Genomic DNA, 17527 nt, shown 5'->3' with positions numbered 1-17527 from the left:
TTTAAAGACCTGCATTTTAAAACATTGTATCTTTGGATTAGATAGCAGCATAATTGCATAAATCGGTTCATAGTAACGGGTTTTGAACCAGTGATGGGTTTAACTGGTGATTATGAAGGCCGTTAATCCTGTACTTGTCTTAAGTATTTTTTAGTGTATCCAGCTCTAAAGGTGTGTTTTCACCACTGACGGCTTTTCACATCCCAGTCCACCTAATATTTCAGTTTTTCAATCTGTCGAGCACGTGGTCTATAGGAAGCAGTTTCTGTGCAGCCTGCGGGGAAGAACCTTCACAGGGAGGCGTCACATCGTTGCAGCCTCCCCAGGGATCACCTCCATGATAATTATGTGGTCAGAGTGTGAAGTATGACAGTCAGATATTTGTCCACCCACACATGTAGATCTGCACGACTCCTTCACTGCTGCAGACGTCAATTGCTATGTGCTTGGTTTCCGTAAATGACGATAAATGCTGACGACATTTAAGCAGGTCGTGACTTTAAATGGGGGATGTAGTGAAAAAAGTAATGGATTACTGCCTCTGCAGTGTAAGACAATTTACATTATTCGTATTGTGATTGGCTGAATGTGAACGTGGAGGCCACACCTCCAACCAATCAGAGCAGTTGCATCCTGAATAATGCAACTTTTATGTTATAGTTTCAGAAACAGCAGCTGGAGGACAGAGGAGAACCTGGGCTGTTAGGAGCGATGGATTTAGTGAGATCCAAACCATTTTGCTTAATATAATGTTAAATTAAAAGAAAGGTGACGGTAAATTCAAGTTGTTTTGGTAAAGGTTTATTTATGAAGCAAAGATTTATTTTTACAGACAGCACAGTTGATCTTACACTTGTCTGCAGACACAACTAGTTATTAGCAGTTGTCTTGGGTGCTGGATTTTCACCCTACAACCAGCAGAGGGCGCCAGCAGCCTTCTCCTATCAGAGAGGGACCTGTACTAGCAGACCTCAGTGAACGGACTTGATTCACAGCAGGAAAGTCCTGGTTTTCTTCTGCAGGCTCAGTTGGATTATGGCTCCCAGGAGGATGGAAACCAAACCGGTGATCTTCTGTCTGAAGATGCTGCTGCTGCTCTACTCCTTCATCTTCTGGGTGAGAAAAACACTTTTATGAGCACAACAATGATGATCCAAAACATCATCAGAGAATTCGCAAAGTTTATATTCTATAAATACAAATGTCTGCTATTTTAATGTGACTGTTTGAATTATAGTTAGTGACATTTAAATATAAAAATCAGATTCAAAATCACTTGACACTGATGAAAGGATTTGGTATTTTATTTAACAGTGTTGGTGAGTTTTAGGCAAAGTCTTGTTATGTTTAGTCTCTGTTTTAGATGCCAGGACGTCTGCGCTTTATAAGAAGAGACGAGCACAATGTGTGTTAAACGCAGAGGTCGGAGGTCACTGGAGTTCGGAGGTTCAGTAATTATCTGCACTGTGAGGAATGAGGACGAGGTCTGAGCTGTGACACGGAGACGATAATGAATATCTGAAAATACAACAGAACCACAGGCCTCATAGGAAACATCACAGTTTATTAACCCACTTTACTCCGTCTCACACCTCAGCGCGGGCTGTTTTTGTTGCTGAAGTGAAATGAAGCCAAGCAATGTGTCGTCTGCGTCACAGACGCAAACTCTGGGTCTTTTATCCCAAATCAAACCAAACAGTGCGACTCCAGCAGATCCTCCTTTGATCCCCCACAGACGACGAGTGTTTCAACATCACAGCTTTGCTGCGTTTGAAATGTTCATGCAGGCGCAGCAGGAAGGCTCGACCTCGTTTATTTATCTCCCCGCTGCTTCCTGTCTTTTCTCCCTTTTCATCCTTCAGCTGCGCTGATTCCCACGTAGACGTCACCATCAACCATTTCCACCTGACACAGCCTTCAGACACACAGTCGTGTAAAAATCCACTTCCAAACTTAGTTTTTTACAAAGCAAACAAAGTAATGCTCAATCCAATGAATCCTTAATGACAGCAATCCTATGTTTCAACCTTATACAAAATCAGCTCCACCTCAGCCAGCTACAACAGGTAAGTGATGTTTTTACCTACATTAGTAGTAATGAGCCAATGGCAGAATGCAAAGCTCTTCGTTTAGTGCGTCAGGGGCTCCAGCTGTTGCCACCTGTTTGCCATTTTGTCACCTCACTGTCAGAGCTCATTACAGAGTCATGTGGAGCTGAATCACAAACCCAATCCCCTCCCCGCTTTCTAAAATTGGTCTTGTTCACTGCAGGTTTCTCACTCTGTTCGTCCTAAATCTCGCTGTCTGACCTGTGGCCCCTCCCCTCTCAGGTGACAGGTGTGGTCCTGCTGGCGGTGGGGTTATGGTGGAAGTTCATGTTGGCTCCCTACATGTTGTTGGTCTCCAGCACCCACTCCAACGCTCCATATGTTCTCACTGGCACCGGAGCTGCTATTGTCCTGTTTGGACTTTTTGGCTGCTTCGCCACCTGCAGGGGGCGCCCCTGGATGTTAAACCTGGTGAGTTCATCTTCCATCATCTTCCAAAATCATTATTTGGCATGTTGATATTTGAACTGCTGGTCGGATGCTGATCCTGATTGTCTCCTCAGTACGCTGTGTTTCTGTCCCTGGTCTTCATGGCTGAACTCGTCGCTGGAATCTCTGGATTTGTTTTTCGCCATGAGGTGAAAAAATACAAAACCTGCCAGAATTGTCTCCATACTTTAAAACTATGATGCTTCACATTCTGTCTGTATGCGTGTTTGTGTCCAGATTAAAGAGACGTTCCTCACCACATACAGTGAGGCAGTGATGAAATATGATGGACGAGATGACAGGAGTCTGGCTGTGGACGGGGTTCAACGTCGAGTCAGTGTCTTATTACCTCTCCCCTTTTTTCTTTCTAATATCGATTCTGTTGTATGCTGATGATACTCTGCTTTATGTATGTGCTAGTACAAAACAATCCAGATAATGCCAACTGATACTGCGATGTCTTTCTGCATTTGCAGTTACGCTGCTGTGGAGTGTATAACTACACCAGCTGGTTCAGCAGTGTGAGTTTTCCTGTTAGTGGGATTCCCACCAGCTGCTGTGTTAACTTATCCGACTGCAGCGGTGCCGACCTGAAGAACACAACTGTGGCTGCACATAAAGTCTACAAACAGGTGAGAATCTTCGTCAGGTTACGGAACTGAACAAACCTGATTAGTCATCTGTGACTTAAGTTCTGCACCTTGACTTTTGGTGCTTCAATTTCAGCAAGTAAAATATGATGGATATATATATTTTTTCAGATCTGTATATTTGAATTATTTGTTATAGATACAAATAGTTTGGTATTCATACTATACCATTAAATATTGAGTTGGGATTACATTTCACAATCAAGCTACTTATATGATTGTTTATAGCCGTTTTGCTTCCATGTCATATTTACCATTATTATCAATTTTTACATCACATTTACAAATATGTATTCTTGCTTGCAATAATGTTCTGCTCCTTCACCTGGTAATTATTGTACATTTTAATATATTTAATGTTTTTCTATGGTGAACACATGACACATTTAGTGTGTGTGGGGGGATGTTGATATTTGAACAGATCTCACACTAAAAGCATAAACTACATCATGAGATGAGGGAAATCAATACATGCATTAAACAAATGAATGCATTGCGCACAAACTCTGTCTGGCTGCGTGTGCAGGGCTGTTATGAGTTGGTGACGGCCTTCATAGAGAGCAACATGGGAATCATTGCCGGAGTTACCTTTGGCATCGCCTTCTCTCAGGTATTAACCACAATTTAGCCATAATACTAAACACAATCTAAGAAAATACCACAGTAGTAATATTCAGTGTAGTTTGAAGTGCAGATGAAATAAAAAGAGTAAACACATATCAAATACACAATAATAAATTCATGAAAAAGAATTGAAATAGAAACTACACTTTAAATCATTAAGATATTATTGAATCTGAAAATTTTTGAAAATGATTCTGTGGTTCTGTCTCGTCTCCAGTTGATAGGGATGACGTTGTCCTGTTGTTTATCTCGCTTCATCAATGCCAACCAGTATGAGATGGTCTGACAGGTAACAACAACACACTTCTACAGTGTAGACATGTTCCCACACTGCACAGATGTTTTAACTTTCAAGGTTTAAAACTCCAACTTTTCCTCACAAAGACACACACACTCCAAAGACAGTGTCCTTCCTGTTGTTTATCTTCCTTATCTGCTTTGATTTTTCAGGTTTTTTTTCCTACAGAAATGACAAGGATGTCACCATGGAAACCTGAGGACACACACAACATATTGTGTAAAGTGAACACAACCATTTTCATTGGATATTTATTATTTTGTTTGGGCTCTAAAGCGCTTGAATCCTGTTTTTAATTTCCACAAAGACCGTTGGTTACCTGTTGCCCTTTGTATTAAATGTATAGAGTGTCAGGTTAAGAAATAAAGTGTGACTGATACTAATTACATTCAGTACATTCCGACTGGTCTCATGTGGCAGCAAAGTTTTTTTATTGAGTTGATGTGATTGTGTTTGTGTTGTTATAGTGGTGAAAGTTCAGACCTCATTTCTGAACATAAGGACAAGTTACCAGGACTCCACTGAAGTTAGTCAGGTCCCAGCTTACACCCAGAGAAACTGCTGAAAGTATTTCAGTTTTATTTGTCAGGCTTTTCTCACAGTGTTATGTGCCGAGCATCAGGTCCATGCTGCTGTCACTGTCAGGGCAGTTATTTGATCGCCACAATCGGTATAATGAGTGTTTTTCAGTCATTAAAACTGTGAAATGTTGTGGAAAGAATTAAAAAAGGAAATTAATAGATAAAGCTTTGCCTTTCTTCATTTGTTAAAAATATTATTTACTCGTTTTTCAGTTAAGAACAATAAAAATACAGAAAATCCCTCGTTTTGACCTGAATGTGAGACCAGGAGTAATACTGATCTGTAGACAATGATGATGATGCACCAACAGGCAGGTTTGTCAGTTTGAGGAGCAAAACAATAAGGACAGAATCAAAAGACCTTTAACAATAATTAATAAAATGTGACTTTTCTTTATAGAAAGCCACCATGTATTTCTATTTTTTTTTTCATTTCTGCGTTATATCATTCAAACAATGGAAGAGAAAATAAACCCAATAATAATTGCAAAACCTACCATTATTGAAACGTTTATTACCATATATGTAGATTTCTCAGTAAATTTACACACACGAGAAATAAATCCCATATTTAATTCCTAATCTATGAGACGAAGCATTTATACTTTATGTCCCAACATATGTAAAGATTAAGTTGTATTGGTCAGATTTGAGCGTATTAATAGTCAAAGTCAAAGTGCCTGTTTACCTACGTATCCTATTAATAATGTAAATTAAATCTAAAGAGACAAACGATATTGAAATTCTGTCGCTTTCTTCTTTGTATTCAGTTATGACTCAATATGAATAAATACAATGTTTTGTAAACTGTTTCCAACGGTCTTTGTGACGTCACCTGGTCTTGTCGCTCTCTGATTGGGTATCTCTGGGTTCCGTGTTCTTCCCCAGACAGTCCCCGCCCATTCCCGCTGCTCCGGCCGCTGTTGCCACCAAACAAACCTTCCGCGAGTCCGGTTAGCAGGCGCAAAGCTGCGGCTCGTACCCCGAGCAGACGGACCAACGGTACCCGGGACACGGTGAGCTCACAGGACACCTACACGACGGCTGTTCGTTGATTAATCCGAGTGATCAACAGAGCTGTCGTTGACTAACGGTACCCGGAATTATGCGTCACCCTGGGCTGCGAGCTTTAAAGTTAGCGAAGCGGTTGTGTCGTTGAGTTACCGGTTAATCGAAGCGGTTCTACCTTAAAAACGCAGCTCTAAGCCGTTTACAGGTCCTTTTTTGTTCGTAGTCGTTCGGTCGAGAAGGCGCCTTTTTTAGGCCAGAAACGCCTTTATCACTGTGTCGTTCCATTATCGGACCGTGGTCCGAATTTCTCTTCACTTTCTCCTCTTGGACCGGACCGACATTCCGGCTTCAGCTGCCTGTTGTCTATAGGATGGAGGTTTGACGGTGAATGTTTAATGCGGTTTTGTGAGGAACATGCGAGAAACATGTGAGAAACTGGTGAGAAAGTCGGACGCGTCCGATAATGGACGCGGCACTAGCTAGCGGATTAGCGGCAGCTACCGATGCGGGTTTTGCTTGGGACTCACTAACACCTGTTCTTTGAATGAACGGGGAAGCCTTTTATTTCCCAGTGATGCGCACAACACGAGCCCGCGTGGAGGAACAGTAGCCTGTTGTGCTAGCTGCATTTAGCCTCCTGATGTTAGCAGTAAGACGCACGGTGGGAACTTCCTGAAGTCTCAGCCTGATTCAGTTCCTGCGTGGACTGCGTGGAGATGCACTAGTCAAAGCACGTTTTGTGTCTGGACATGTTGCACCTAAATCCACCACCGACCTCACTGTCTTCCTGTGCTTGTTTTAGGTTGTTCCCTGTTAGTTGATCTCCACGGGGAAACTGTTGGCCTGAGTCCTGCGGCAGGAGACGGTCTCCCTCCCCAGCTGGGACACTGAGCAGCCTCTCTTGAATCCGGAAACGTCTTCCGTGATCCATGTCAGAGTGGTGAGTGTACCTATTTAACCTGGTCCAGGTTTCAAGGGTCAGAAGCTGGTTAAGACTTGACCCATCTGGCTGCAGCCTCACAGTAATCCTCTAAAGAGCATTAGCAGACTAAGTTTGTCCCTGACTGTGACTTCATTTTAGGTTTGTTCACCATGATGCAATTATCGGACTCCTACAACCAGAAGAACTCGCTCTTTAACGCCATGTACCGCTTCATTGGCGCCGTCAAGAACATGGACCAGACTGTGATGGTGCCCAGCTTGCTGCGGGACGTCCCGCTCGGAGACCCCGAGGTCGTGGGAGCAGTGCAAACTGCCACCAGCACCCCCTGTTTCCCCAAAGACGGCGACATGTACAGCTCATACGTTCTGCTCAAGTCCATCCGCAATGACATAGAGTGGGGTGTCCTGCAGGGAGACGGGTGGGGGAAGGAGAAAGTGGGCGTGGCGGAGGTGTCCCGGGGGGACGTGGAGGAAGACGACCTTGAAAAACAGTTTCATTTTCACCTGAATGGACTCCACGCGGTTCTGTCCAAACTGACGCACAAGGCGAACACACTCACGAACCGCTACAAGGAGGAGATCGGCTGCGGGAATTGACCCTGGACTTAATTCATTTTTAGTGATGACAAGTGACCCTAACTGTGTTTTTATGCATATTTTAGCTCATTAACTACAAATAAGATACAGTTTTAATTCGTGGCTTTGTTTATGTGGGTAAAAAATAATGTGCAGAAAATGGAGAAAATATCAAATTAGAAACTTCCTTAGTAGTTTAAGACAAATTCTGCCTCATGCTGCTCATTGTTTCCATTTCCACATAGATTTGACCAAACCACCCAAACTGCCTTTAAGTCTAACGACATCCAGTCTAAATAGAGTCAAAGGTAAAACATTATCCTGTAATAAAAGTATTGTCTTGGTTTTGACGCCACACAATGAAACTATTAAAATTCAGCAAATTGTGACGTGTTTGCAACCATTCTTGGTTTTGAAGCACGTGAGTCTCGAGCTGATTTGGAGAGTTATCCACATGGTGAAAAGATAATGAGCTAAAATATGGGAAAATACCAGTATGATTTAAGACATTTCTGTTTACTGAAGGCCGTTGAGATTGTACAGGTGACTGTAGACAATGACAGCTACCTGATGTTTTCAGTCTGTGGTGACACTATGGGTGTGTTGGTTTTATTTACATTTTTGTTGGGACTGTTTGCACTTTTGATTACTGGGTTTTGTCCTCTCTCCTTATGTCCACTTTATGCTGTAAAGTTGAAACTATGCAAACATTTCACTTGACTGCAGAGGAGGCAGTTTGTTTTTATGTGTAAAATACACTTACCAGCCACTTTATCAAGTCCGCTAGCATTGTGTTAGACCCCCCCCCCCCCCTCCTCCCTTCAGAACAGAAACATTCCTTAGAATGTTTCTTAGAATATGGACATGATACCATCACACAGTTGCTGCAGATTTGTTTCCTGCACATCCACATCCTGCAGGACGTAGCCTGTGCGTCAGCAGTTTCTGAAACAACCATGTTATGTGATTGACTGATATTTATCAAGCAGTTGAACGGAGGTACCTAATAAAGTGGCTGCTGAGTGTATGTTTGGCTGCAGACGCACAAGAAAACATGGTTTAGGTGTTTACATTATGTTTTTTGATGAATGCAGTTGACAAAATTCAGAAGCGCGGTGACACTTCACATTGGGATTCTAGTGGAAAAGGATCAGAAAGGCTAATCAGGCCAGTTACTGTTTCTTATAGTCCGGTGAGTTTAATTTCCTGGTGAGCCTGAAACAACAAGGACAATTAAAAACTATTCACGTCAGGACATTCAATTTTTTTATAACTGTCTTTGAGATCGTGCTCTTGAATGTCTTCTGTCCAAATGTCCCGAACAGTGTCTCTGAAAGATGGTATTTTGGTTGACCGTATCTAGAAACCGGAATTTATCAAAACTGCAAAAAGCAAAACCAAAAAAAGCCAGTATGTCAAGAAAACAAATGACACGTGGCTTTTTGACAAAGCTTTAATTAAAAAGTAAACACGTTCTTTGTCGTGAGTGTGAAACTGCTGTATGTAAAAAATAATGTAACAGAGAGCTGAGGGTTTTTCTATTTAATGTCCAAATCTGCAATTAAAGGTTTTGATGAGCACTCTGTTATTAAATGAGCATTAATTTCTCTCCTTGCAGCAATACGTATCTTTCTTACTGGACTTTATCAAACCATGCAAAACCTACAATACTGTTTACCTTTCTGTTGGTATGTGGAGCCTGTAGGCAGCTTTTCTTTTCATTTTCCAAGAATCTTTTCTTGGTCGGTGTTTTCCAACAAATACGCATCTGTGGCTCAGGATGTAGCGCAGCTCTCCACCAGCTCTGATTCCAAAGTGTATGTTTAGCACGACACTGAACCCTAGGTTGCTCTTAGAAGTTAGTTGTTACCACAGAAGAAGAACTTTGCATTAAACTTATATTACTTCTAAAACCAATATTAAATTCAGAGACAAACCGTTGCAGGTTTAGTAAACTGCACAATAGTAACTGTGACTTTGTTGTGATTTCTCTTGTCAAAATAAATAATAAACACCGAGACGGTGTGTTGTGTGTTTTTGTCTCTGACAGAGGGAAACCGGTCTCCATAACAGTCTGTTCTAATCTGTTCAAGTCTCTGCTCCCTCAGAACAAACACAAGTTCTGAATAAGGCCTGAACCAGACGTCACCACAGGAAATGAGTCACTGCAGCAGTGTTGAGAAACAAACCTCACCCTAAAGGTATGCTCCAATATCTTAGGAAAACTCAAACACTCGAACACATTCTCTAGGCTTTTTTCTCTCGTACGTTTTCTCCTCGTTATCTTAGCAAACTTACTGATAGTACGTTTCCTTGTGGAGGAGTAGAAATGTCTGTAGCTTAAAGAAAAAACCCACCACTTATAAGTAAAGTGAGATCTACAGTATGTAAATCTGCAAAGCCCCAGATTACACAGTGTGGGGTTTATACACAGGCAGGGGAACAAAATGAACCAGAGCACTTCTACCCTGCACACACACACACACACACTTTGATAGTGTGGGTTTGACAAAAGCATAATGGTGCAGAGCAGGATGGTCACAGTGAGCAGTGGGTCTAAACTCCCAGGGTTGTGCTGGAAAACAACCACGAACAGTTTGGTGAGATGTGCTGCAATTGTGTCGCGTTAGCTTTATTCAGCCCACTGATCTGAGAGACTTCGAGTATTTGGTCAGTGTGTAAAAAGCCTGTTTGTCAGGGATGTTCATAACACTTATTTAATGGTACTGTTCCACATCCTGTTTCCATCGTTAAATTACAGATGGTTGTTGTCCTTCACCGGTGCGCCAGAGCTTTTGGAGTCTAATTTTCCAGGAACTTTATTAATCCCAGACTGAAATGACTTTGGTTCTTTAAAGCTGTTTTCTGTTCAAAAATAGAGGAAAACCATTTCATTAAAATCTCTTCTGTCATTGTAAAGAGTCTTTAACAAGTGTTTTATTCTTGTAGCGTGTGGGAAGACAAACAGCCGTCTCCTAAGCTCTTATGTAAATCACTGGTGGTGCATATTATTAGTCCCACCTCGATTCACCTGTAATCTCCCCTAATGCCCTGGTCCTCAGGTAAACCTCACCTGCCCAGCCCTTTGTAATACAGGGGAGAGGTGGGAGTCAGCGTAGGCAACATTACTTCAAATGCATAAAGCACTGAGGCAACAAAAAGTAAGAAAGTAAAGTTTTCTCAAAACTACTAAAACAAAAAAACAGTAGTAGCAGTATCAACATGTTAATAGAGCAGAAAAAGCTAAATTAGTAATAAGAAAAGATAATAGTGTCATTTGTCCCTGCGTCACCTGTTGAACAAAGACTCGACCCCCCAGAGTTTCTGGGATAATACCAGGGCGGAGCTTTGTTTTCTGTTCAACTCTGTCACTATGACACTGTGAGGCTTCGTACCCGCTGAACAATGAAAAACAATCGATCCCGGTTGTTCCTGGAAACGGCAGATTATCTTTGAATATCGCTGTCCGTTTAGAGCCAAGTCAGTTTCTAGTTTGTAAGGAAACAGTTTCTCCATCACGGAGTGTGTGTGGTTAAACGACCTCTGACCTCTGAGTAATAACAGGAAACTCTTTTCCTAATGTGGAAACATTCGAAATTGAGGAGTCAAAAAACAAAAAGCAATAAACACAAGGCACAAAAATCTTCTTTTTTGCAATCAGGTAAAAAAATAGTTACAAAATGTGATAAATATTGATGTACTGAGTATAATCAAAGTGGAAGCTCCACGTCACAGAATAAAACTTCTTACACTATACATGGTGTGTGTACAGCACATGTGCAGTATCAGTTATCAGCCTGATGAAACAGGTATTTGTCGACTCCACGTTCAGCAGAACCCCCTCAGTGTCTACAAATAAGTCCACGGGGAGACAGCACGTGCAAAGTTCAGGGTTCTTGATCATCATGTTTGCAGACTTTCTGTACTGGTCCCTTTAGTTCCTGATAAGCTGTTACTGTATGTCCAGGGTGGGACAGCTGGGAAAGACTCCCACCCTCCACAACCCCGAACACAATAAGCAGTTTCAGAGAATGGACTTTATATGGAGAATGTATGTATTACAGGTACTTGTAATACAAAGGAAAATGTAAGGAGAAATGTATCAGTAATTATAATCATGCTTCATAATAATGTTGAAAGGTGTTAAAGAAGCTTCAGGTGTCCGACCACGTAACTCAAGCTGGTAACAGGCTGCTCTCTAAAGCGGAAGACGTGGGATCAATCCTTATGAACGTCAAAGGATTTTAAAGGCCACCACCCAAAGACAGGATGCAAAGACGTCAACAGGTAGCTGTCATGTGTCCAGGTGCGTAGCTCAGGCTGTCAGGAGGTTGTGGGATCAATCCTTATGGGCTCGAAGGATTTTAAAGTCCACAACCCACATATAAAGGACACACATCCACAGAGTTATCAGGGTTGTATGACATTATGGAGGTGGTGTGGTGGGTTTGTCTGGGTGCACAAACACCAAGCAGTGTAGACTGGGTTTGATTCCTGCTTGTTGCCATTAACTTATGAGCTTCAGAGGTTTTTGAAGTCCATTGTAAAAGCCTCTGAAAAAGAAAAGTAAAGTATCAAACCAAACAGCTCAGGCAGGTAGAAGCCTGCCTGCTCACACAGAGGACATGGGTTCAATCCTTATGAGGTTCAGTGAATTTTAAAGTCCAACGGCCAAAGTGAAGATTCAAAGTCCCTGTGAGAGCAGCTCTCAGCGTGACAGGGACCTGGTGGTGCAGTGGGATTGTCTGTGAATATAGGACACCAGACAGTGGAGATCTGGTTCGAATCCTGCCAGTCGCCAGTACCTGGAGCAGCAAAGTTGCCCCACTGCGATGGTAGTGGTGGGGGTCGGGGGAGGGCCGTGTCCGCCCCCGGCCCCCCAGAAAGTGGGAAACAGGGGGTTATGACACGGAAAAACATAAAAAGCTGTAATTTTAGAAAAGAAAGTTTTAGCAATTTTAATTGAGTAAGTTTGTTAAGTAATATGCATTTTTAATATAGTTACTTCTTTGTAACTATATTAACTTCAGCATCACAGTGAAGGTGACCAGGAGAGGGCACTGTGGTAACACTGTCAGTTAGAGGTCCACAAGGTTAAACCTGAAGCAATTAACACACCAATTATTAGATGTGAGAGGTGAAGAGTCAGGAGAAGCAATAAATATATGTTTCTATTAGATGGTTTTCATACAAAATGTACATGCTGATGGATCATTGTGTTCCGTAGCTAAAATCAGCCAGTACACTTACCTTTGCTCTCTGCACGGCAGCGCCTGTCAGTCAACGTGTGTGATTCATGTGACCCTGTGGACATCTGTCTTCTTCTGTCTCTCTTTTCTCTGTCTGCAGAGACAAAAGTAACAAGCAGCTGGTCAGATTTGGCTGCTCACAGAAAATCACAATACGTGGCAAAACACAAAGAAATAAGAAAGATGAACAGACACGTCTCACATGGTGTTTTTGTCACTGATTTTACAACATGATGAAAAACAGCTGAAGCGTGCGCGTGTCTGCGCGCATGTGAGGGGAGTGATGCATGGTGGGAAATCGTTTAGCGCCCTCACCGGTCCTCGTCGACAGCCCCTGGCGACGAGATGAGAAACGAGGCGGCAACGAGGATGTAATTTGAGAACCGGAGAACGAGGGGGGCTGACAGATCGGGGAGAGAAGGGGAGGTGATGGAGAGAGGGATGAAGAAGGAGGAGAAGAAAAAGAGGAGGAGGAGAATGTGACTGACAGGAGGACGGAGATGGTGGCGGGGGAGGACAAAAGGGCTGTGACTGACAGAACGAGGAGACTGGGGAGTGTGTGGTGTGTGCGTGTGTGTGTGTGTGTGTGTGTGTGTGTGTGTGTGTGTGTGGGGTGATCTCTCTCTCTGTTGAGGCGTAAACGAGGCGAGCGGCGTTTCTCCTCCGAGCCAATTTGAATAATGAGGCAGTCTAATTTCCACACACACACAGACACACACACAGGCAATTAGAGTGTGGCATTGAAGTGTGTGTGCGTGTGACTGCGCGCACACGGATGTTTTTTTCCCCCTCCCGTGTTTCAGCGTGAGCTCATTCTCAGCAGCTACAACACAAAAAATAAGTAAATAGCTGAATCTGACTGTCACTCGACTTGATCCAAATCCTGGTTCAAACATGGGAAGTTTGACGAGAACAGCGTTGGACTGCAGCATCTTCCCTCACGCACAGTCTTTGGCAACAGGTTCCTCTGGGAATTCAGTCTTAAATCTTACTAGGTTACTTTAGTTACTTTAGACAGACTGTTTTAAGAAGGAGGCTCATCCTGTTCCCGGTCAGAAACCAGCTGTCCTGGTTTCTGAAAAAAAAAAAAAAAAAAAAAAACGACCTCAGAGTCCACTTGTTGTGAGGTAGACCGGTATGTGTGTGTGTGTTCCATAAAGAGAGAGAGTGTGATGGAGAGCGGAGCGAGCGAACAGAAAGGGGGAACCTTGAAACCGTCTTGATTCCCTTCACCATTATTCTCGCCGCGCTCTCCCATACAAACTCATGCCGGCTCATCCTTGTGCTCACCCATCTGACCCCCCCCCCCCCCCCCCCCCACACACACACACACACACACACACACACACACGCGCTCGCTCGCCCTTGTGCATTCCTCTCATCCCCTCTCATATTGAAGGTCATCGCCTCTGACTAATGACCCCTCACCTTCCTGTTTACATGTAAACAATAACCCCCCCCCCCTTTTCTCTTTACTGCCTTTAAAAGACGAGAGTTGAAAGTGGCAGCAATTATTCTGCCAACAAAAGTGGGAATGTGATGGAGGAACTGGTCTCAAACTACAACGCTACACTGACATGAGAAGAGATAGAAGAACAGCATGAGATACTGTACATGAGAAGCTGACCTGAGATTAAAAATGTACGGATGAGATCATGAGATACAGCACAATGTGGCGAGATACAATACCACGAGGTGAGATGATGGAACGAGATACTATGAAAAAAACAATAAGATGAGATACAAGAGATATGATAAGGACCCTGGGATTTAAGGCCACAACAATCACAAGTGTTGTAAAATCCTGGACTGAAAATTACTTTACAGACGAGATTAACTGAGATGATGAAGATGAGACACGAGATAAAATACAATAAGACGCATGATATAATGACATGCAAATGAGATGCACAGAGATATGATAAGAAGACAGGATGGATGTAGAAAAGAGCTATGATGAGATGATAGGAGGTGGGTCGTCTCAAAGACCGAGGACGAGGCTCCTAAGGTGAGATGGAGCAAAGTCAGGATCAGAGGTAAAAAGTCGTGAACGAGTCCACATGTTCAGCTGGGACACACTGAGGGGGGGGGGGTTCTGAAAGGAAAATTCCACCAGAGGAACGTTATCAGGCACGACTCTACTCAAGAACCACAAGTGACCCACAACAAATCTCTGCGAGTCGTATTCACACACACACACACACACACTGATCCACAGCACTGTGTACACAGACGGGCTATTCATCTTTCTCCTCACCAACATCAATAAATGATGGTGCTTCACCCCCCTCCCCCTCCCCCCCTTTAAATATTCATCAGCAGCACTGCTCGTCTCGCTCGCTCGCTAAACAGCCAGACGACACGCACTCACACATACACGCACACACACACTCCATGTGGTGCATTAGCAATTCAATCCGTCTTCAGCCTCGGTACTGAGCAGCCACACACACACAATCACTGTTACACAGGTCCTGCACACACGGTCGTGGAAAAACACAAACTGCACGAGTGTGTGTTTCCTCCCAGGGCTGCTGCTGGACGCTTCGTTCATCACGGCAGGAAATCCTCGTCACAGGAAAGCACAGAGGCTGGGAGCAGGGCAAACTGTTGGTTCTAAAGTGCCGGTTTCTGGACTGTGTGAGGAAACGACGCATGGACGTGTCATACAAGCACATCAACACACCCGCAGTGAGCAGCGTATCACGACTTAACCTTCAAACGCTCACTGGGCTGACGGAGGACTGAGGACTGAGTCTGAGGACTCGTTCATATTTCACCAGCTCTTCACTGCACCTTTCTCATTCCTTTTCCTCCCTTCTCCATCCTGCAGGAGCCTCTTTTCTCTCCAATTAGGCTTCATTGGTTGCCATGGAGTTTCACAATAATGGTGTGTGGGGTGTCCACTGTTGGCTGGCGTTGAAAACCACAACAAATAGACCTGAGATTGCTTTTTTATTTTTAGGGGGCGCTGGTGGATCAGTGGTTCAAATCCCAGCGCACCCAGGCACCAAGGGTAATAATGGTGCCGGTCCCGAGCCCGGAAAAAACGGGTCTTGTCAGGAAGGATATCTGGCATAAAAACTCATGTCCCTGAAGGACATGTGGTAATAAGATATCACTAAACCAGAAGCCGGTTCACTGAAAAGCAGCTCAACAATGTAGTAAAACGTTTGTACTACAAACAACATTTAAACTTAGCACCAAATAAGTTGTCATCAGTGAACAAACACCCAACCAAAGAACCAACCCATGTATCACCCAGTCCTGTAATTGCAACAAATTACTATTTAGAATCACCTAATGAAATCTGACCTAATCAAACCCTTTAACCAATCAACCACGATTAACCAATTAAAAAAACATCACCAATCTTCACAGCCATTTTAAATCAATAACAATGCGTATTTATATTTATGTCCATGTGTCTTTTGTGAGGACAAAAATGATTGGATGACTCACCACCTCTGTCTCCGTCTCTGAGGAGATGGACGTGCGAGTCTGATGAACACAGACGGAGGACTCTCTCTCAGTTTGTCCCAGTTTTCAGAGAAGCCAGTCAGTCTCACAGACTTTGCAGACATCACACAGACATTGTCTTTCAGAGCAGTTTGTGGTTTTCTCTGTTTTCACATCTTAATCGTGAATTTAACATTTAAATAATGTGATAAGTTGCTACCTTGTTTCACATTAAACACCTCATTTAACCTAAACAAATGAAAAACAGAGAACAAGCACACAAAAATAATCAGTCAAGTCAAACCAGTCAAGAACCAGAACTGAAACAGAAAGACAGAAAAAATCCAATCAGGGCAATTTCATTTTGCGTCAGGCAGAAATGAAGTTACTGCATTTCACTGCACTGCTGGTTTTCATGCATTTGTACCAGCACCGGTGGGTTTAAGTACTCAGACCCTTTACAGCAGTAAAAGTATACAAGTACTGCTGCTAAACGTTGTTTACTACGAAGTACAACAATACTGCGAGTATAAACATTTGGTAATTGTTAGATTCTATTAATGTTAATGTAATGTAATTAATGGAAACCACCTGAGCCACCACCGTCCTGAGGTGAGTCACGCTACAGACTCACCTGAGGACACCTGACGGCAGAGGAGCTCGGTTGTTGTCGAGAAAGTCTTAAGCAGTTGGTCTAAAGTAACGCTGCGCCGCGGTTTAAAGAGCGGAAGTGCGTCATAGCGCCTTGTCCAGTCAGATGGATTGTGAGGTCTGACGACCGACAGCAGATCTCATCCCAAACTAAGTCCTAACGCGACCATCATCCAGGTGAAAAGAAACCTTTACTGGTCCGTTTAACAGCCACCAAACCGAACCAGTCCGCTTTTTCGACCCAGCACGAACAAACTAAACAAACTTACCCCGCAGCTGGTCAAAGATCCTCCGCGTGAGTTTGAGCACGTGGTCATAACCACAGGGCTCCTCCCACAGGAAGTGGAGCTGGAGGAGAATCTCAAATTGGACTGTGAATAAGAATCCGGTCTTTTTCTAATATTCAACTGGGACTCGCTGTGGACGATAGACAACCAGAATTCTTCAACAATGCCAAATACTTTTTACATCTTGCAGTTTTCCCGTCAGAAATGTCAGTTTTGTTTTATTCTTCGAAATTAGTTACATGCAGTTATGTTCTGCATCTTTCTGATGGCCCGTCATGTTGTTTCTTGTCCATCACTTAACTTGACCCCCACACAGAAGGCTGTAGTCGCTTTATTTAATCATTCAAAATGTTTTCTGACTTTCATCATGTCATCAATGTCATTACTGTTACTTGATTTATACTGCATCTATGTTGTACCGTACCTTAAAGGCAGAAACAGTTTATTAGGAACACTCCCAACCATCCTGCTATAAAATATACTTAATGGTTTGTGATAATGTTCAATTTTTTGTTTGCCTCTGAAATGTACAAGTAACTCAAGATGTCCAGCACTTGAGTAAATGACATTTTACCAGGTGCTGTTGCTGCAGAACTAACCATTTCATTTTTAAGCCTGGTGTGAAGAAAAATAACTGACAGTGGAAACAACTGTAACTCTTG

At 43.1% G+C, this 17527-nt stretch overlaps 2 protein-coding genes and 1 long non-coding RNA gene across 13 annotated transcripts; 2 read left to right on the top strand and 1 right to left on the bottom strand.

Moving 5' to 3' along the window:
• The first annotated feature begins 123 nt into the window (after positions 1–123).
• On the top strand, positions 124–4855 carry LOC137125535 (tetraspanin-7-like). Of its 9 annotated transcripts, XR_010914151.1 has the most exons (9): positions 124–1116; positions 2331–2519; positions 2612–2686; positions 2775–2870; positions 3014–3169; positions 3714–3797; positions 4029–4100; positions 4262–4328; positions 4577–4855. XR_010914151.1 is itself a non-coding variant. In XM_067501157.1 (8 exons), exons 1-7 carry the CDS (start codon positions 1036–1038, stop codon positions 4095–4097), a joined length of 750 nt encoding a protein of 249 aa, XP_067357258.1. In that variant the 5' UTR covers positions 124–1035; the 3' UTR covers positions 4098–4100; positions 4278–4855. The 9 variants fall into 9 exon arrangements, 6 of the variants coding, with proteins under 6 accessions (XP_067357258.1, XP_067357257.1, XP_067357262.1 ...); XM_067501157.1 differs by having other exon boundaries at positions 4278–4855; XM_067501156.1 differs by having other exon boundaries at positions 4262–4855.
• Positions 4856–5550: 695 nt separating this feature from the next.
• Positions 5551–8840, top strand: LOC137125571 (mid1-interacting protein 1-B-like). The gene is made up of 3 exons (XM_067501234.1): positions 5551–5706; positions 6504–6641; positions 6783–8840. Exon 3 carries the CDS (start codon positions 6794–6796, stop codon positions 7238–7240), a length of 447 nt encoding a protein of 148 aa, XP_067357335.1. The 5' UTR covers positions 5551–5706; positions 6504–6641; positions 6783–6793; the 3' UTR covers positions 7241–8840.
• Positions 8841–9235: 395 nt separating this feature from the next.
• On the bottom strand, positions 9236–17425 carry LOC137125580 (uncharacterized). Of its 3 annotated transcripts, none has more exons than XR_010914168.1 (4): positions 16848–17425; positions 16148–16176; positions 15931–16040; positions 9236–12562 (listed from the first exon to the last, which is right to left on the bottom strand). It is a non-coding gene; the product is annotated as an uncharacterized lncRNA (long non-coding RNA). The 3 variants fall into 3 exon arrangements; XR_010914166.1 differs by lacking the exon at positions 16848–17425 and adding an exon at positions 16519–16841; XR_010914167.1 differs by lacking the exon at positions 16848–17425 and adding an exon at positions 16562–16841.
• Positions 17426–17527: the final 102 nt, after the last annotated feature.

The sequence above is a fragment of the Channa argus genome, chromosome 4, assembly GCF_033026475.1.
Source record: "Channa argus isolate prfri chromosome 4, Channa argus male v1.0, whole genome shotgun sequence".
Classification (NCBI taxonomy): Eukaryota; Metazoa; Chordata; class Actinopteri; order Anabantiformes; family Channidae; genus Channa; species Channa argus.
The sequence above is the reverse complement of the archived record's forward strand: the minus strand, read 5'-3'. Positions and strand labels throughout refer to the sequence as shown.